The sequence below is a fragment of the Rhinolophus ferrumequinum genome, chromosome 6, assembly GCF_004115265.2.
Source record: "Rhinolophus ferrumequinum isolate MPI-CBG mRhiFer1 chromosome 6, mRhiFer1_v1.p, whole genome shotgun sequence".
Taxonomy (NCBI): Eukaryota; Metazoa; Chordata; class Mammalia; order Chiroptera; family Rhinolophidae; genus Rhinolophus; species Rhinolophus ferrumequinum.
This window is the reverse complement of record NC_046289.1, coordinates 57192205-57214558: the sequence shown is the minus strand read 5'-3', so window position 1 is coordinate 57214558 and position 22354 is coordinate 57192205. Positions and strand designations below refer to the sequence as shown.

Sequence of the window (22354 nt, the reverse complement as noted above, 5' to 3'; positions counted from 1 at the left end):
GAATATATAATATTTTCATATGGTGAAATACATCTGTAATGGACAGAACAAAATTTTAATGTGTGAATAAAATGTGGTCAAAATATAAGTCTACACTGAACATATGTGGAAAAGATATTTAATTGTAAAATAGAAAAGTAGGCCAGAGTACAGTTTTAAGGGTAATGGCTTCTTTACACAGTATAGGTAATCTAGAAGGGTCTCAAGGTTAAACATGTTCATAAAGCAATAAAACATTAAAAAATAAAGCAAGGAAAAATGTTTGAAGTTATGTTTTACAAAAAAAAAAAAAAAGAATGAACAGTATGTCAGAGTTTAATGTCCATACATTGTGGAATTCAACAATATTGTGATGAGAGTTTGTGGCAGCACAGACATAATAGCTTTCACAAGGAAAAGGAAAAGTTATGGTAGACAAACCTATAGCATCACTGTAGTACAAAAAGCTCTTGTTCTACATACAAAAGCCTTTTTTTTTTCCGTAACAATAACTTCCTGGGGGCAAATGAGTCCATTAAATAGTTCAGAATTTTTGAATTTTTCCAAAAACATTATCTTAAAATTTAGTGCCTTAAAGTGCTTTCATGTGGAAATCATGATGGAAGGCACAGAATACAGTTTCACGTCCCCACTATGAAATTTTCAAAAAAAGCATAGATTTTGCAGTTTGCAAATTCAAGTTATCTTGTAAGCTGCTCCTTCCAAGAACATTGTCACTCCAATAAAACCAGCTGCTAGCTTACTTAGTTGAGCTACAGAATAAAAGGGCTTTTTTTCCTAGTTAACTTCCATCATTTTTGTGGGAAAAATACCTATGCAAGTGATGCATTTTGAAATTATAAAACATGCAGAATATGTACAAACACAAAGTTTAAAAAATATTTGCTTCACATACATGTAAATCTACTTGGGTATAGTTGAAGATGAACAAATATAAAAATCTGCTTTCTAAAAAATGCTTTCAGAGAATCTGAGACAACTTAAAGCTGTACAAAGACTTCCCGGGAAGAATCTTCTTTTCATATAGAAGTTTATACCTACAGGAGTAATTCCAGCATCAGTCCACCACATAATTATTACACATTTGGTCTAATCAACAACGATCACCCTTAAAACTGTTCTGTTTCTGAGAAATTAAGGTTTGTACTAAAATCAAAAAGAATACACAAAAACAGTGGCTTATTGTGTTTTTGGATCTCTTGTACAATCTTTATCAACTCATTTGGAACTGTAAAAAAACAAAAACTATTTACAGAATTCAGTTTTAAATACATTTCACAACTTCTGAAGTTTTATGTTACAAGAATTCAGAGCTCATGGCTTAAGTCCAATTATCAATCTGTAGTCTCTTCTATTATTCTGTCTTCCCATGACTGCACCTTATTATGTACAGTTCAAGATTGTATTCCTTCTTGACCAAAAGTAAACTCAAACTACATGTTCAATTAAACTGCTTCTTTGTTCGTCTGAAGACGAGTCATAGCTTCTAATTTCTGTCTGTAGGCCTCTGCTTCCTGTTCTTTCTTTAGAAGCTGCTGTCGATATTTTTGTGCTTCTCGATTTGCTTCATCCAGCTGTTTCTGAAGAGCTTCTCTCTCCTGATTTGAAAAAAAAAGGTTTTTCAATTTTTGCACAAATACGTTATTAATACATATAAACATGCATCCTTTAAATAAAAAAATTTGTAGTAGCTAAAAGTAGTCACCTATTTCCTAGACATCTTGCCTTTTCAACCAATTTGCTACTAAAGCCCCTAATTTTGTGCTCCACACTGTGAGATACAGATTAGTTTCTAACCTCAAGGAAACAATTTCCTAATTAGAAATAAGACTAACATAATGAACCCAAATTGGGTACCTGTACTTTTATATGTACTACAAAAACTAGTGAAGAGCTTTAAAGAGGGCAATATACAACCACACCTCTTCACATCTTTGTGATATTTTTATCTAAAGGTAATACTTATAAACACTATTTATTTAGCACCCATTATATGACTAAACAAGGTGATTTCCGATAAGCCTTGAAGATAGATATAATGCTCATTTTACAGATGAGGAAAACGATACTCAGAGACGATGTAGCTTTCCCATGGTAACACGGTAAGGAGTCAGGTTTATGAGATTCTAATACTACTGTTTTTAAAACTACCTTTCTCTATGATAGCAAGCAAGATTCATCTCTAAGATGACAAGTGCCGGTCTAGATTAGTGTTTCCTAAATTATACCATTTTGCAAAGCAATAAAATACTAATTTCTCTACTGTGACTCATTGTATTATACAGGTATAAAATACATGTGTTCAAGTCCTCAATTGAGAGCTGAAACAAATCTGTTCCAATAAAAATGGTATAATTTATCCTCCTCACTCTGCCTCTATTCAGTTGCCTCAACAAAAAACAAGGAAAAACATTTCAGATTCTGTTTCCGTACCTCCAGTAGGCACATGGACAAAAGCTCAACTTGCACAGGCCCAAGTTCAACCTCATTATAGAGGCCCAGGACCTCTTAGTGGAATGGGGGATGAGGACCATTAATCACTAGAAAGGCCAGGCTCACACTGGACAAGACACATGACCAGAGGGGACCGAAGGTGAGGTGTCAGCAGGCTGATGGGGAAGAGGACAGTAGGAAGTTCTCCTCCACTGTCTCTGTTACCCTGGTCCACTGTGAACACCACACATTCCCTCCTCTTCACTATTCACCTGGTCCACAAGGAGGAACACATTTAATACTCTGGCTTTCGTGGGATCCCGCTCCCGTCCCCACACTAGGATGGAGCTAGATCCAACAAGTTATTTTTCCCATGGAGCCATCAAATATGGGAGTGACTGATTATACTAGTCTTCAAATCTTCTAATTACACAAAATGTACAAGTAGAAGAAAGGTGTGCCCTTCGTCTCCAATTTAAGAAATGCCCAAACTCTACCCTGCTGCCCTTTTCTTATCCCCTTCTTACCCTTACTTTCCAGGCAAGATGACAGAGTAGGAGCAAGTCAGAAAGAACACCTAAGAGATGAGCCTCATCTAAGCAATTGTCATCAGTCCCCTGGCAGTGAACTATGGACGGCAGTGAGTACACCGAAGGGAAGGGTGGGGAACAGGTGCTGTTTTCCCAGGAACGAGACCCCACCTCCGGCAAGGTGGGGCACGGGCACTCACAATCCTCCATAAGTGTTTTAAAATTTTATGTGTTAAGAAATAAGATCCTTTGGTAGCCAAAGTTTTGCATATGGGTAAAAAAATTTGCTCTGATATGGTAGGAAATATTAAAACAAATACTCTAAGGTATCTTCTAGTATCAGCTATTTCTTGACATTTAGAAACAGCAAAGGGATTCAATTATTTCAGAAGATAAAAGCAACTGAGTGAGGTAAACAGTGTAGCAGCGAACACAGTTTAATCCTGTTTTCTTTACTGTATACTTTTATTTCCATTAGTACAATATATCTTAATATAAAAGGATGGCTCCCTTCTGCCTACTAGGTCAAACAAAAGACTCATTTTACACCGCATTTCTTGAATGAATCTGTAAAATCTGAGAGACAAAGATCATTAGCACTACCCTAATTAATCCTCAAGTTTGAAAGCATAGTCAACATTATTAAAGTTTTTTTTTAATGTTTTCATTTTTTCACTTCTCAGGAATATAGGTATTTGGGGAGAGAATCTTTTTTGCCATCTCACTTTTCAAAACAAAAATCTCTTAGAAGTAGAAAATACCACTTCTTACTCAAAGACACCGTTTCTAAATTTATTTGTGAAATATTTACTGAACATATATTACATGCAAGGCACTTCCTTCATGAGAACAGTAATTTGGTTGTTTCACACATAAAATAGTGCAGCAGACTGACATCTGAGATTTACATTTAAATAGATATGCCAATCTGATGGCTTTGACTTTTTGCAATAAAACCACAATTTTAAAAAGGCTTTTGATATTTTAAAATAAACATACTTTAGTCTACTAATATGTAATACTAAAGTATTTTTCCTTTAACAGTCTAACAGTGGAGAATTCCAAGGAAAATAAATCCTAATGATAAACAAGATTTGGTAGCAATAAAAGAAGGTATTTATCTTACACAACAACTCCAAACCTAAGCAATACATCATTATTACATTAGGCAATGGAATAACCGAGCAAGGAAAGACTTGAGTTTGCTTTTTTATTTTCAAACAAGATTCTTGAACTCTGCTTCAGCTAGTAGTAATTATCTCAACAATTTTATCATATTAATATATAATTTTCTAACATTCAAATTTATTTTGCTTTTGCTATAAAGCAACAAAATCATTATGGTGATTTATCTTCTATCACACCTCAATATAAATTTTAGAATAATAGCAATTAACATTCACGGAGGATTTACTATATGTCTTCCATGTACTAGTCCTTCACATGTTTTTCTCCTTAAACCTTACAACAGTCTGATAATGTAGGTGCTATTATTTTTCTCCTTTTACTGATTGGGAAGCTAAGCCTTGAATGGTTAAATAACTTGACCAAAATCACAGTCAGAAAATTATATAGTTCAAACCTAAATCTGATTTCACCCCCATATATTCTCACCATTAAATGTCTTTACAAAGAGAGAAACTGGGCAGGGTGTGTGAGCTGTTCATTTGCTTGTGTGTAAGCATCTATTTTCTAACTGTCATGGGTCAAATATGATCCTGTTTTTAAAGTTTTATTGAAATATAGCCATATCTATTCATTTCCAAATTGACTATGGCTGCTTTCCAGCTACAATGGCAGAAATGAATAGTAAAACACAGACTGTATAGCCAAAGCCAAAAATATTTGCTGTCTGACCCTTTACAGAAAAACTTTGCCTACTCCAGCCCTAGAGAAAATTATCAAAAAGAGATATAACTATAAAAAACTCTAGACTTTGCTAGATCAAAGGATATTCAATAATAAAAAAAAACAGATTGAAAAAAATTTGTATCAAATGAAACACTTTTTGTATCAAAATTTGTATCAAATGATAAACTTTACAGAAATCAACTTTTAAAAGAACACTAAGAATCCCAATCTACCACTGGTTAAAGGACACAAATAGTTCATAAAAGTAAATAAAACTTGCTGATAAACATATTCATCTCTATAATCTTCGTGGCAAAGAAAAGGGTAACTATTTCCTAAATTCACACAACTAAGTAATAGAAAAAAAATTTGTTATTCCTAATGTACTAATTACATCTCCTTCCTCCCACATGTACAAAGAATGGTGTTAATTTCAATTCAGAATAGGCTGTTTATTTATGGAATAAATCCATAAGCAGCACACTTCTTCCACATATATATTGTGCAATAATATGCATGGGTGATAACAAAATGACATACATTATTGCAATTCGGTGTCTTATTCATACCTCCCCTCTGAAAAACAAACCTACTTCATTTCCTATATTGCTATCATGCAGATGTAAAAGCCACATTTACAGTAAAATTTTCTACAATTTAAACTAATTTTTCCAGAAATTACTGATAAACCTCTCCAACGTTAGCCAGGAAACTGTAAATATAAATTGTTAGCACTTTCTTTATAGTCACTCTGGTAGTTGTGGGGATACACAGAGAAACCCCAAACATGTTAAATTCTGTATAACAAGTTAATTTTTTAATTCCTTTACAGCAATGTTTCTCAACCTCAGTACTGATTATCTTTGGACCAGATAATTATTGTGGGGGGCTGTACTGTACGTCGTAGGATATTTAGCAACATCCCTGACCCCTATCCATTAAATGTCAGTGGCATACACCTAGTTGTGACAACCCAAAATATCTCCAGGCATTGCCAAATGTCCCCTGGGGTCAAAATTGTCCCAGTTGAGAAACGCGGCCTTAGAGAAACTTTTTTGGGTGAATAGTCAAACTGTCACTTAGAGAGGAGTATAAAAATCTGCCCCAAGACAATTCTATTAGTCATCTAAGAAAATAGAACCACTTCATGTATTATAAGGAAATGATTACCTGATGAAATCAGGTTTGATGAAAACACTAGGGGTCCCTCTTCATTCTATAACCCCAACCCACCTCTACCATCTAAACTCACTGTATGCTTTAAGATCTCTCTGTAATAGCGCTAAGTTAAAATCATGCAACCTTGGCTTGAACATATCTGGTAATGGAGAATAAGATTTCCATTACCAGAAAGCTCTAATTACTAAAAACAAAACAAACAAAAAAACACTTCTTTGTACCAAGCTGAAACTCCATCACCCTGAAATTCTATCTCCTTGGTTCTAGTTAATTTATATGCCTCAATTCACGCTTTCCTATTATTTGCAGTTATTCTCCTTGGTCTCTCTGAATGACTGTATGAGAGGAAAGAGGTGGAACTCTGAGGAAAACAGCAACTTGCACTGGCTGATAGGTAAATAAAGATACAGACTGCACATTCAATGTTTGCAAAATACAATTTGTTGACTTGAGTAAGTTTATGTTTAATAAAAAGTCAAGTAATTTAAAAATGTTTTATTAAACAGTTAAAGCAAAGTACATGACAAAATTGTTTTCACCTTATATGCCAGAAAAAAAGATCCTCTGACATATCAGAAAAAGATATTAAAAAGATTAAATAGTAAGTCACTGATGCTGGTCAATGGAATAACTTGTTAGTATGTAAGAATTTCAGTACTGAATGTCACTTTAAATTTTGAATAAAACCACTCATCCTCAATAATTAAAGTCATAATTTTACCAAATATTCTGGCTGTACCATGAATCAGATAATCTTTTTAACTCAATAATATACTCTGTGATTGTGGCCAAAGATATACCAGTATCACATTTAAATAAATTTGGGCAAGGATATTTTCTAATTGTCCTCAGTCAGAATTATGTCACCTTTTAGTGACTTTTTCCCCAATTCTTTCTTTTCTATGGTAACAAGAACCTTAAATATTCACCAACACTTACTATTTACATGTATCAGATATTATATGTGTATAGTAAGTATATTAGCTTTTTCAATTCTCATAAAAACTCCAAAATAACTTTTGAATAACTTTATTTTCATTTGATATAAGTTAATATCAAATTTGGAAGACATAATTTTATTTACAGTGATGTAAGAAAAAAATCTGTGCGGTAACTATGGTTTGGTTACACTTACAAACTGGTTTACACTTACAATCTAGTTTGGGAGAGGGAAAAAAGTTTAATCCCCCGAGAAGTTAGTCTAAATTTAATTTCCTTAGAGAACTTAATAGTGAAATAAGCAATTATCTATCTACAGCTTTTTAATAAATCACCCAGTTCACAAATATCAACCTTCTATAAGAGGATCCTCCAGCCCAAATAGGCATTTGCATTTCACTTTTGAAAGAAAAAAAAATTTTTAGTTAATATATAGTAACATTTCCTTTAGTGATTTGTGAGGATGTATGTAAATTTAATGAAAAATAAAGGATGGAGTGTAAAGACCAAAGGCATTCCAATGTTACCAGGATGACAAACTTTGTTACAAACAAATTCTTCACTCATTCATTCATTCATTCAATATTTATTTATTGAGGGCTTGCTATATGTATAAGGCAAAAATTAAACAAAATAATACTATGTACTTTCATTCTGTATCAAAACAACACTGTCAGTAATAAATATAAAAGACAAAAAAAAAAATAAAGAAAAGCAAATTGAATTTATTTTGGATGACTGCAGCAAAACACACCGGGCAAAAGACTCCTTACTTCTATTTCTGCAGATTCCACCCGGTTTTCAATTATTTCGATACATTGTCTCTTAGCTGGTGGTTCTTCACTTATAACAGTTTCTTCAGCAATGTCTGTTGCTGGTACTGTTAATACTAAAATGAAAAAATGTATACATTATTTTCAGAAAGGTTTAGTAGAAATAAAACTAGTTGACACTATTGACGCAACTCATATAAAATATATTCTAAAACAATAATTTCAAAACACTGATTTGCTTTTTATGAAGATGTCAATATTTGCTTCATTTTCTTGCTCTTTTACTGAAAACAACCCATTCTTTAAAGTATCTACTTATTTTTTAAAATTTTATAGATAATATATTCATTCATATGACTCAAATCAAAACAGTATTTAACAAGTATATTTTGAGAGGTCTCACTCCATTCCTTTTAACACAGAAAATCACTTTTATTGGTTTCTTGTATATTGTTCTTGTGTTCATTTCTGTAAAAACAAACATGAATTTCCATTCTCATTTTTCTCTTTCTTACACAAAAGGCAGCATACATACAAAACATATATTCAAACATAAATACATTGTTCTGTAATTGCTTTTTTCACTCCATATATCTAGGATATCTTTCGTCAGTAGATAGAGAGCTTTCTTTTATTTAGCTGTATATTCCACTGTATGGATACACCCTTTTGAATGTTGTCTGTTTATTTACTTTGCTTGTTTTTCTACTGGGTTGTTGGACTTTGTCCAATTTTTAGTTATCTCTTTATATAAATGTAAATATATATAGAGAAGCTGTCCTTGCTTTGCATAGCAGTACAGGACAATAAAAAAGACTGTGCAAGCTGAAACCATGCAAAGCAATCTTAATAATCAACGAGGAAAACTATAGTTGTCCCATAGCCTTTAATGTTTTTTGTTATTTATAAGTGTATACAGAAATGAAAAAAGTAAAACTAATATTTATTTAACACATTTAAATATAACATTTAAAACAGAAATTTTGAGAATTAAAGTGTTTTATTTCTTTTAACTCATATCATATTATGCTACACTTATAAATTAACTCAAAAAGAATTTGAGAATCTTGCATCTGTTTCCCTGGACTGTCTGCATAGTGTACATACTCATATGTCAGTTACACATTTTTAAATTATGGAGTCTTTAATATTCACTAGGTTCCTCTTACTGCTCTTCTTTTCCAGATTTTTCCTTATTCTTTTTCCCTCCTCACCCCATCAATATAAACTTTAGAACCTGTTTGCCTGATTCCAGGAAAAGACCTGTTTGTCTTTGATATGGGCTGAATTGTGTCCTTACAACATTCCAATGTTTAACTTCGAACCCCAGTACTTCAGAATGCGCCTGTATTTGGAGATAGGGGCTTGAACAAGGTGAAGAGGTAAATGGGGCCACTTGTGTGGGGCCCGATCCAATATTTCTGGTGTCCTTACAAGAAGAAGTGACCAGGACACAGATAACAGACAGCTGAGGTACGACCATGTGAGGACACAGCAAGAAGGCAGCCATCTGTAAGCCACAGGGAGAGAGGCCTCAGAAGAAACCCAACCTGCCAACACTTTCACGTGGACTTTAAACTCCAGCATTAGAAGATAAATTCTGTTGTTTGAATCACCCACTCTGTGCTGTTTTGTTATGGCAGCCCTAGCAAACTAATAGTTTTCTTTTTCATATCACATTTATAAAACAACTCAGGATAAATTAAGAGCTTTATGATAGTGAGTCTTCCCATTCAAAACCATCACTTTCTTTACATTTGTTCATCAATGAAATTTGTCTGTCTGTATACATATCAGGTTTTGGAAACACTGTTATAGCTGCATTATACAAATACTTTGAAAGTTTTCTTCTTTTCTATATAATTGGAATTAGTTCTTTAAAGCTTGTGAAAGCATAAGGGCCTGATCCAAATCTCGCACCAGCTTATCAGCAGATTTCTGCAGAACAGGAGAAAGGCCTCTCAGCCTTCCTCAGGTCAAGGGTTTCCTCCTCTACTGCTACAGCGACAAACTCTTTCCTTGAGATCTGGTCTCTCTATAGTATCATACCTCCTATGTCACTAAACCAAAACTAATTTAGGAGAACTTCTACCTCCAGCCCTTCCTGTTCATAATCCCTTCATTGGCCATGAAGAAGCATGGTCTCTGCCATCCTGCCCATTTTCTAAAAGGTTATGTGTGTGCACATAACTTTTGTTTTTCGGGAATTGAGTACAGGGCAGTGCTTGCTCAGATAAGAACTTTCTGTACCTCCTCCTGCTTCCTCTAGTATTCATGCCCTATTTTATCTCAGCCCTGTTTGTAGCACTTCCTACTCAGTCTGGGCCCTCCCTGTCTTGCTGGAAGTATATTTATGCGTATTTCTGAGCTCAACCCTTTTTTTTTTTTTTTTTTTTTTTTGATGCACCATTGTGGGCTTTAATGAGAGTTCTCTTGCCTGGCTGTAATGGTCTTAGATGTTTTTGGCAGCACTTAAAATATGGAATTTTACATTTTTCTCATCCTTTTACTTTCTCTGAAAATGTTGTTGGGGCTTCTGTTTCATTCATCTTATTGCTCTCTGTGGCTTCGAAGAAGAAAAAAATGGAAAAATTATCAACAAAACTGCTAAAAGTTGCCATCACATTCCTACTTCGAGTCTTAAGTCCAACTTCTTCTTAAGTAGCCTTTTCTTACATGATATTTTAAAAAGCCCATGATATCTGGATTGCATTAAAAGGGACTAGGAAATTATTGTCCAATGCAGAATTATTTATTTAAGCTCATTTTCCACCCAGAATCCTATGGGAGCCAATTCTTCTTTCCATCTGGTATACACTCAGAGAAAACACTCATATAATTTAAGGCAAAAATAAATGCTTTGAAAAACATATCATGATTTCCTATGAATTGAGAATAAACACAAACTTTATATAAATGCCTACTACCAACCTTGCTGTCCATCTGGCATGGTGACAATGATGGGCTGACCTATGCCACTGGTTGGAATGGAGTGCAAATTTCCCAGCTGAATTCCATCTGTAACTATTGTGATGACTTGCTGACCCCCTGAACTAACTACTTGTTGAATTGCACCATCCACAGATTCTGCAGTAACTACTTCCTCTGTAGCCACTACTGGAGAAAAAAAAAAAAAAGTAAAAATCAGTGAACGTATATACAAGTACAAATAGAAGTTTCTTTTCCTTTGGTACCTTTGCTTTCCCACTTCTTTCTTACACAAAAAAGCTTTTACACGGTTTTAAATTTTAGTCTCCAGCAGTGCTGTACATGTCTACGTAAACAGTTGACTATAAGTCCCACAATTTACAAAAAGTGAGTTCCAACTATCTATGCATGTGTGTGTTTAAATAAACAATTTCTCTTCATTTAGTATACAAGGTACAAAATTTGTAAGATCTTCTAAGACCAAAGATATGACAAAGTTTACACCTGCTTAATAAAACTCCACAATCCAAGAGAATTATGTATGTGGTTATACTCCATTTACATATCAGTTGATAAACATTCCCATATCCAATGAAACATGACAATTTGTATTCTTAAAGAAGAAAGAGTAAATAGTATTCCCTTTTTGGATTGTGTGAACAAGGGTTACCTTGATAATAAGTAGCACATAGATCTTGTACTGTACGACAGTGAATAATACAACATATTAACATTTATATCAATAAAATCCAAAGCTATGCTCTTAATATTTTATGAGAGGCTTAGAGGGGACTCTGGCACCTGAAAACAGCACTCCTGGCTTTGTCTGGGTAAAGAAATCACAAGTTAATGCTGACAAAATCCTTTCCCACAGGCAACTCTATGAACAACTACTGATCCCAAAAGACATCACAGGAGGATTCAGAGCAGCTTTACTTAAAACAATCAAAAACTTGAAACAAACCAGATATACATTAAAAGTACAATGGGTGAATTAACTATGGTAGATTCATACACTGGAATACCACACAGCAATGTAAGTGACTAAACGCAAAACATGGATAAATCTGACCAAAAAAATCACATTGAGTGATGTAAATCAGACACACCAAATATACTGCGTACTTCCCATTTATGAACTGAGCCCTGATTATACAGGTGTGATCATTTTATGATAATTCATTATACTAGCATACACTTAAGATCTACACACTCTTCTGTATGTATGTTACACTTCAATAAAAAACAACATCAAAAGGAATAATGACATCAACGGACGATAACACACTGAATTTTAAAAAATCCATTTACCTATAATAATACTTCATAATGAAAAGAGAGAAATGGGGAAAGAGGAAAGATCTTCCTGATAGAAGAATGATATCTAACAAAATAAGAAAAAATCATCATTGTAACCATCGATATAATAATTGAGTCAAGAAAAGATCACTAATAGATGAAGTGTTTTGAGGAAGAAGATATACACATATACTCAAAGTAACACACCAAAGACTAGCATTAGTCACAAAGAGAAAAATGTGCCTATAGAGACACCGCTCTCACCAAGTGGTCGTTATCAGCCTGACCTGCCATTATGGGCCTCCTAATGTAATATAATGGGAGATTCCAAAATATCACTGGGTTCCTCCTGGAAATGTTTGACCTGAATCTAATTATTAAGAAACAAATGAATCCAGAATGTGGATGATCCTACAGACCACTCACTTAGACTCTACCAAGATTTCAATGTCATAAAAAACAAGGGAGGCAGTGGAACTGTCCTAGATTGGAGGAGTCTAAAGAGACACAATAACCAAATACATGAACTTTGACTGGATCCTGGATGAAAAACAAACAAACAGTTATAAAGGACATCTTGGGGAAACTTGAATGATGGACCACATGTCAGATATGTTACTGAATTAATGTTGATGTTTTTAGAAAATATAATGGAGCTGTGAATATGTAGGAGGCTGTCCTTGTTCTTGAGTATATACATGCTGAAGTATTTCAGGATGAAGTCTTATGATGTCCGCAGTCTACCCGCAGATAACTTAGTGAAATAAGTGTGAGTGTGTGAACATGCAAGTGTGGCAAGATGTTAACAGTTGGTAAATACAAGGGAAAGGTATGAAGTTCATCCTCCAATTATTCCATGGCTTTGAAAACTGTCAACATAAAAAATGTTTTAATAGAACTAGATTTGAAAGAAGAAATGGCATAAAAACTATTTCTAAATTATATGGTTTTTTAAATGTGTTGAGGCAACACTTTACCAAAAGTGTAATTAAATAAAACCATTTTCTCCTGAAGTCATGCTACTATTCAGATACACAGTTGCTCTGAAACATACTAAGTTACTACCAACTTCCAGCAGAACATTCTGGATATCAATGACCACAGGATTTACTAAAGACAGAGCGAGGCCCTTAGTATATGAATTCCTTTTTTTAAGTCAAGATAAGCACTAGGACCCTAGTTTTCAAGGATGCACTCATGGCAACAGGCCTGGCTGCAACCCTGTTACTATTTTATTTGAAACTCAAGAGTCACAATACAAATCGCAGATGATACTCAAAATGCAAACAACCTTTATGTTTTGAGTTCTCTCATTTTTGTATGTCTTAAACTATAGTTAGACTTTATCATCGAGCACTTAAGGAAATTTCAGGAAGATAATTATAAAATGAAATGTAGGGAATAAAACAGTAATATATTCAATAGAACAACTACTAAGGTTTTCAAATACATTAACTATTGCTTTGATTTTTTTAAAAAAATATCCACATAAAAGAAATGTTCACTCTGGTTGAATGCTAACTACAAGCAGTAAATATTTTAAAGCATAATCATATGTAAGAAATTTCTGAGATCACACACAATCAAGGCACAACTCTAGAACTTTCATCTTTGCACTATTTGCAATGCCTGTCATTAAAATAAGACAGTGCTTGCCTTTCATCTAAAAAGCTTTCTTTTTAAGTTGTGCTATGCTAAGGAATTGAAGAAATTACAAGGAAACCAACTGTATAAGACAAAGTGCCCCCCAGAAACCTTAAGAACCCAAAAGTGAAATGTCGAAAAATGTAAGAATAAAACAGAAAGCCTAAAAAGAGTGTTATTTAAAAAAAAAAAAAAAATATATATATATATATATACACACACACACACACACACACACACACACACACACACACAAAACATTCAAATAGGACAGGGGAAAACTGTCTTTAAGATGTTCTAGAAGACTGAAAATTCTATATATAAGTATTTCAACAATAGAAACTATATTTATTGAAGAAAAAATAACATTTCAAAGGTAGTATGTCTGCAATTGAAATTGAAAAAAGCAAAAACAAAACAATCTTATGAAAGTCATTCCTTAAAGTCAATTCAGTTTTATTGCTCTATTTTAGGAATAGATAAAAGAACTATGTGCAAAGGGGACCTGATTCAAATTTAACTATTATTAGGAGAAAGGAGGAAAACAACCACCAGATGCATTATACCTTTGGAAAAACCATCTCATTAACAATTAGCAGAAGGGTGGTCATAGATGTCTATTTAATCAAAGGATTATATGGCCGGGCCACAAGAAAGAATAAGGCTAAGAAAAGCAAAATCCATCTAGGACTACAGGCTATAGCCATAAAATAGTGTTTTACGAAAGCGTTTATTTTAAAAGGGCCAGACAAACTATACTGCTGATATAAGGCCTGTATCTAACCAATTATAACTTCTGATTCTACAATCCAAATAACTTGCAAATCTATTTTTCCCCGAAAATAAGACCTAACTGGAAAATAAGCCCTAGTATGAATTTTCAGGATGACATCCCTGAACATAAGCCCTGATGCGTCTTTTGGACCAAAAATTAATATAAGACCCGGTCTTATTTTCGGGGAAACATGGTAGCATTATGTCTTCCATGGCTGACTGCATTAGACTCCCAACTAAACTCCCTTCCAGAGCCTGCCAAAGTAACTGCTTGCAAAGTCCTGTATAATCTTACCTTCAATCATGTGAGTTACTCTCCTACTCACTGGGCTCAGCCACCCTGGCCTCTGAGTCCCCTGAAAGGACAAGTTTCTTCCTGCCTCAAAAGCTTCACGTGTCTCTCTTCCTAAAATGTTTTTTCCCCAAATTCTGCTCTACTAATTCTGATTTAATCTTTAGTTTAAATGTCTTTGTCTCTGAAAAGATTCTCTGATCTATCCGACTCAATTAAAACCCTGTACTCTATATGTAACACTAATCACAATTATTTCTGTGTGAATAACTTTTAATATCTCACTCTACCAAAAGACTACATGTTCCATAAAGACTGGAACTGTATCTAATTGAACTATTTTCTCTCTAGCACCTAGCATACCACCCAGAATATGAACGAATATTCAACAAAAATCTGTTCAATGAATGAATAATACTTTTCTGATTATAAATGAACAGCTGTTTGTAAACCAATAAATGGAAATTTTGGCACGAGAACAATTTTGAGTTACTCCTTAACACAAACCTGATATATCCTTTTCCATGAATTATTATTTGTACTTTTTGTTTGTGTTTTAATGTAGGAAGAAAAGAATTAAGAGTATGCATTTCCTGGAATTTTGATTTTTCAAATAGGAAACACCTATAACAGAGTAGCCTGTAAGCTTTGGTAGAAAGGTAGGTTTGCCTCTGCGTATTAATAAATAGTGTACTACATAGAGGTGGGTTTCTCTATGAGGAAAAAGGTAGCTTAATTCCCTAAATCCCATCCATGCTTTAGGGCACAATCCCACTCCACCAACCCTATGCCCTCAACTCTAGCTAAAGGTAATCTCTTTCCTCTGAGGAACAATGACAGTAACTGTCTAAATAATTTACTTACAAAGTTCTTATATAACAATTTTTAAACTACTCGTTGCCCTTTCACATGTTTATTTCTCATTTCTCTAACAAGATGACATGTTCCTCCTATGTAACCGTAACTCTCCCCTTTAGTCTCCCTCCTACATTCCCTATACTGGAGTACTAAACTTCAAGTTTGCTGACAAATTCTTTGGAAAATTAGCAGCTAAGAGCTGGCTGTAAAAGGCCTGGTCATTCTACTTCTGAAGTAGAGACATCTAAGTTCCAAGCTTAAAACCTTGAAAAGGAAACAAAACCTCGCTTTAGTTTCATGCATAGGAAAATATACTATGAGAACACTTCAAATATGTGTGTTTCAGGAAAATGCTTGCTTTTCCCAAAATTAGTGAAATGAGAGCATAAGAAAAAAAATTAAATAAAGTACTGTTAACAGAACCTCTACAAGTCTTGCTAGTCCAATGATCTGTTCAATTGTGACTAAGCACACAGAGCTTGTACATTATTTTCTGATGCTAAATCTCCTACCTGGCTAGGTAACTACTGCAACAAATCAAATAAAGCAAAAGAACCAAAATACTAAACAGAAAAAAAGGAGCCAAAATAGACTGCAAAACAGACTACTAATATGGTACAAGATGAAATATCAGTCAATAGAAAAACATAACTTAAAATTATCAAGCCTAATTATAGGAACTTCCAGCAAATATGGCAGATACATAATCAGTTTAAGTAGGTAACCACACTTAGTACCCTGAAACAATTCTTTTTCTTTAATAAAACAGAGGTAATACTAATTTTTTTAAACCACGATTTTATCAATATTCACTGATCAGCATCTGTTAAGAGATACAATTTCATAGGAATTCCCATAATCTACAAGTTTTCTGATTCGTTTGATCAGAAATCAATGTGTTAGAATAATAGTGTATATAAATAAGAGAAAATGTAAAGAGGTACATAAATTAGATAAGTAAACCCTACTGGATCTACAGACTGTTCGCAGTGAATAGTTATGTATTCTGCCTTATTTTTAAAGTGCTCAACATGTAACATTCTTCTCACTTCAACATAAGAAATCTGGTCTTGATAATTAGTGTCACATTTTTGTTTTAATTATATCCTAATTACCTGAACCTTGCTCCTTAATTATTCAACTCTTGAAAAGATGAAGCAGCAAGTATCTAGATACGAGGTCTGACAATTAAGTTCACAAACTTGATGCAATGATGTCGCTAATCTTTTATGATATAAGAAGGATTCTTCATTATGAATTTGTACCAACTGGACAAAGTTAACCAAGTTTACTATTTGGAAGTGATGAAAAGTCTGTGTGAAAAAGTTAGACGACCTGAACTTTTTGCCAACAATTCATGGCTTTTCTTTTGCATCATGACAACGCACCAGCTCACACGGCACTGTCTGCGAGGGAGTTTTTAGCCAGTAAACAAATAACTATTGGAACACCCTCCCTACTCACCTGATCTGGACCCCAATGACTTCTTTCTTTACCCGAAGATAAAGGAAATATTGAAAGGAAGACATTTTGATGACATTCAGTTCATCAAGGGTAATATGACGACAGCTCTGACAGCCATTCCAGAAAGAATTCCAAAATTGCCTTGAAGGGTGGACTAGGCCCTGGCGTTGGTGCAGAGCTTCCCGAGAGGAGTACTTTGAAGGTGACCGTCGTGATATCAGCAATGAGATATGTAGCACTTTTTCTAGGATGAGTTCGCGAACTTAATTGGCAGACCTCCATATATTTCACTATTAAAGCAATTAAGAAAGCCATTGCTCTCTCCCACACACTTTCCTTATTAGAGATTCACCTATGTGGCCCATAAATAATTGAATAGATATTTTATATATATATATATATATATATATATATATATATATATATGAAATAATTAACAAATGTATATTATTCAAGCAAATCTATGGTATAGTACACTTATAATCTTTATATATTCACTATACCAAATTTAATAATAGAAATAGACCTTTTAAATTTGGGGTCAAATTCTTAAACTTTGGTGTTCCATCAGAATTACCTTTGGGAGCATGTTAAAAATATAGATGTCAGGGCCCCACCCCAAACCTACTCAATTAGAATCTACTGGGGTAGAACTGATTAAGAAAATGATTCTGATTCACACAAAATTTAAGAATTTTACTCTTGTTGTCATCATATTAATTCAAATTAATTAAGAGGAATTCAAATTAATAGAAAACTAGACTTAGAGAATATTAAAGGAAGACAGCCTTCTAATCATTGGGTACATTAATTAACAAGTTAATTCCCAACTATTTCCAAGCTGAAGTTCTACCAGTGTTTTAATAATGTAAAAGAGAATGACAATTACTATATTAATATTGAGATACCTGATATTTCTCCTGAATCACTCCACTCCAAAATTCTGAAGGACAGTATAAACAAGTTTTTTGAAAATTTTATGTGTATACATTTAAAACCTGTAAATTTTTTCACTGATTTATTTCCAACGTAAGTTAATTTCATGTGTCAAAAGACAGTTGCATACTCCCTTAAAAATAAATAATAGCACTTTGATTTATGTATCACCTTCTTAGGAGTTGGCTGAGTGTGACTCAATCCTTCATATCAACTCAGGATATACTAATGAAATATTTCTGAAACCTTAAACCTGAAAATTAAATCTTGGTCAATGCTCAAAGGTAGTATCTTAGTTCAGATGACTACTGTGAGAACAAAATGAGGTAATGCATATAAAGCACTTGGCACAGTAGCAAGCATGTACAGCAAGAATCGCATAAATATTAGCTATTATTTTTCTATAATTCATTGTGCCAATTAAATTTATGGTTAATATCAATTGTTTCATCATCTATTTTTGTCCTGGCCTAAACCCAGATAGAGCTAATAATTATTTATTACAAGTATGAACATTAGCATAGTTCTATGGGCTCAGGAACTAAAATATATATTTCCCAACAAAACCAGTCATTTATTAAAAATGAACATCAGCAGCAAATTCTTCAGGGTATATTGAGACTTACCAATTTTTCTACACTTCTATTAAAGCGATAAATAATCATGAAACTTATACATGGAGATTTAAACATTTCAAACAAGTTAAATACTTGGAAAAATAAAGGTTTATGAGGAAAGAATAAAACAGGAAATATTTACATAAAAAAACGCTAGCAAGGAAGCATTCAATGATCTATTCTAATCATTAAACATTGACAATCTGCAGTTGCATTTGCTTGTAACATAAAGACAGCAATATCATTTGGTTTCATAATGAAAGCATTATATTAGACTGATGTCCTTTATGAGGTTCCCATTGGACTAACATCAAGATTAATTTTATGTGAAAGATGGTCCTAATGTAATCATGAAGGTGCTATTCAAAGCCATAGTTCCCAAGTGAAATGTCATGGTATCCTAGACTATCACAAATACCTTCCCTCTCTACACAGGACCATGTCAGCCAGACAGTCTCCACTTCCACTGCAGTCCATCTGCGGCTACATTCTGGCTATTTGGTACCCAGAAGATGTGTTTATTGTATTACTATAGTTGGTAAAGGAAAAGAATATGAGCAGTACCAATTAGTGTCCTGAAGGTTCTTATATTTTGGTCTTCATTCATTTAAAAAGGGCAAAAGAGGAACAGAACATCTCAACAGACTGCTTCAACAAACACGCCTCAGGAGTAAAAGCAGTAATAGTGATACTTTTGTTTCATATAAGACAAAATGTAATTACACAAATATTTATTCCTATCACAAACCAAGTTATAAACATTATAGAAGATTCCAGCCCACTGATCACCCGAAGAAATTGCATATCCTAGTGGTCACAGACACACAACTTGGGAATCAGACCTTGAGCACCAACCTCCTCGCGCAACTTAATAGACCTGCTACTTTGGGCAAAATTATTTAACCTCCACAAACCTCAGTTTCATCATATATAAAATGGGAGTACTACTTTATTTACCAGATCCTAAGATGTCCTTGGAAAAAAATATATGTAAACATTTCTAAAATGAGGATTAATCTGACAATTGATGTTAAAGAAAACTGGAGAGGCAAGAGGCAAAGAAATAATTTGCCTGAGCACATGCAAATTGAGCTGTGAAAAGGTATTTCTTTATCTGGTTACCCACCTCGGTTGAGTTGCTTACACTGGTGGCAATATACTCACCTGAACTTTAACTCAACTCAAGCTGTTAAAAGATCTTCAAAAAGATTCCACTATGATATAGCATTGAAAGGAAAAATTACTGTGCTCGTAGAACACTGTAAGCCACATGCAAGAAGTCTATTGAAATTACTAATGCACTCGGACTAGATCACACATAACATTTTCAAAAGTGGAAGTTTGAGACATTGGTATGACCAATTAGATATCATGGTGCTAAATATCTAAATGTCAAAACTTCCAGCTGACTTTCAAGAAAAGTTATTTTAATTTTTAGATATGTACTTTAAATAAAGAAAAAATTTACAAGTTTAACCAAATAGAAACCACCAATGAAATTAACCTTCTTTGATATACCTATGCAATTACCAAGGTGCTAAAGAGATCTAGGCATAGGTTATAAAAGCAGCACGTCGATATGATGATGCACATAATTGCTAATGGCCAAAGTGATTCAGAAAAATCTGATGACTCTCAAGAAGTATAAAGGCTTAAATTCAAACATTTATTACGATGCTAAAGAAGCTGGAGAATGAATAAAAGTTTATTATCACTAGTTACTACTAGAGAAAGAAACAGAGAGAGAAAGACAGAGAAAAGAGACAGGTAAGTAGGTTCTCCCCCTCCCCCCCCACAAATACATCTTCCAATCAGTAGCACCTTTAAGACTCAAATTCACTAATATCTACCTTTACCTCTACCTTCAAGCTTTTTGATGAGGATTAAACGAGATCATCGGTAAAAAATTTACCACACTGCATAGCACATGAGCATTCTGTGAATTGTTATTAGGTTGGTGCAAAGGTAATTGTGGTTTAAAAGGTTAAAAACAACTGCAAAAACCGCAATTACTTTTGTACCAACCAAATATCATTGATCACACTTTGAAAAAACACTAATTTAAATAATGACTGACAATAAATTCTTCTTCAATTTTATAAGCTTAAACTACAGTAAGAATTTTGTAGAGTTTTTAAAATTCCCTAATTAAAAAAAATATTTTACTTATATAATAATTACGGCAAGAACTATTTTGGTTAATTATAAACTTTATCTAAACCAGTTATTAATACTGTTTGTCATCCCTTAATGGTGGTTGGTGTTGGTACACTATTCCTAGTTCTATCAGTCATTAAGATTTCGTGTCATTCTAATAGAACTAACAAAAATAAAGTTATGAAAAAGACAGCAAATTCATATATATTTATCTACATACTTTATTTATACAAAAAGTCAGACTAATAAAACAAAAGTGAAACTGGGTAAACAGACATGTTTTCTGTGAACTACACAAAGTTATTTTTAATTTTAATTAAGTTTTAATTAAGTGCCAAGATGTGATATTCTTTGAAAACTCAAATTTTTCGGCTTCCCAGGAAAAAAACAGCATCTGGCCACGCTGAGCATGGGCTGTAGTCAGCTAGAGCGGAGCAGTAATGCCCCACACCTTGCCACTCTCTTCAGACGACCATAGTCTCAACCCTGCCCACTTTAGCCTTTATTACGTTTCTGGCCTCTGTAAATATTTGAATCTCCAACTTTTAATGTACACATTTGACTTGTTTTTCTAACCTGGAGTTTCTGAAGAATTTGACAAGGGGGCAGATGCTTCAGCTAAGGCAGCTAATGTCGCTAATACTGACGTGGAGGAGTTTCCAAACTGAACAGCAGATACACCTGTTTCATCTATAAGAAAAGAGAAAATAGATATGAATTTTAAGAAATTTAACCTAATGCACTCTTCTGATATTCTGTTTTATTTTATTCAATTCTTACATGAAGCTTTGATAATATTAGTTTTGTGAAAAACAAGCATTGGTTTTTGAAAGATGATATTGCAGTACAGTTTACCATATCATCTTTCTTTAGATAATTTTGTCTCAGAAAAATTTGTTTTTTTGCCAATTATACCAAAAAAAACCAAAGTGGCTGAAATTTTCTTACCCTCATTCTCCAACTGTCCTTTCTTAAAAGGATGAATACCTACTAACGCATAAAATCCCAACAGCTATCCTATATGCATCTCAATACCTGTTGCCTTGGATGAATTTTCTGAAGATACCAGACCTGTTAGGTTCACCACCCCTCCAGGTCCAATGATAAACTGTGGGGTCGCAGCATGTATCGTCACAGTGTCGGGACTCTCTGGGTTTGTGTTGATTTGGTTCTGCATAGCAATCTGGGGGACATGATGTTTTCAGAATTATAACCAGAACATATAGCACAAACTCTCAATGTAGTACAAACACAAATATAAAGGAACATTCTGTAATTTAAGAAGAATCATATAACACAAATGGAAATCTTTGTTTATGGTCTACTGAGAATATAGCAGTAAATCACAGGTATGAATTTATATCCTAAATTCCTCTGTTAGGTAAAATAGTAAAATCCCATGACAGGAGAAATGGGTATTTGAAAGGTTTTTATAGAACACAGTTGAAAGATATTCTGCTGCTCTGTGACTATAGAAATTTAATTATTTAAACCAAATTATTTCCTCTTGTATACTATTCAGTAATATATAACATTACATATATAATGTTATCCTTTCCAAATAATTGTTCTCCGTCTTCAAACTTAACCCCCAAACTGCACTTTTAGGAGTAAAAGAATTGGAAGAGGTCTGGCAAAATTCATTTTTCTGAACATATAACATCTTTTAAGTGACTAGTT

The 22354-nt window shown here is 33.7% G+C and overlaps 1 protein-coding gene across 8 annotated transcripts in view; it reads right to left on the bottom strand.

The window, feature by feature from the left end:
• Positions 1–50: 50 nt before the first annotated feature.
• GABPB1 (GA binding protein transcription factor subunit beta 1) overlaps positions 51–22354 on the bottom strand; it is a 57129-nt gene continuing 34825 nt past the window's right edge. For 4 of the 8 annotated variants that reach the window (XM_033108420.1, XM_033108413.1, XM_033108416.1 and 1 more), the window contains exons 5-9: positions 21710–21857; positions 21251–21364; positions 10637–10822; positions 7706–7821; positions 54–1598 (exon numbers count right to left, since the gene is read on the bottom strand). In XM_033108420.1, coding sequence (XP_032964311.1) covers positions 1446–1598; positions 7706–7821; positions 10637–10822; positions 21251–21364; positions 21710–21857 — 717 coding nt within the window. In that variant the 3' untranslated portion in view covers positions 54–1445. Of the gene's footprint in view, positions 1599–7705; positions 7822–10636; positions 10823–21250; positions 21365–21709; positions 21858–22354 lie in introns of all 8 variants that reach the window. The other 4 variants (XM_033108414.1, XM_033108418.1, XM_033108417.1 and 1 more) reach the window with 4 other exon arrangements.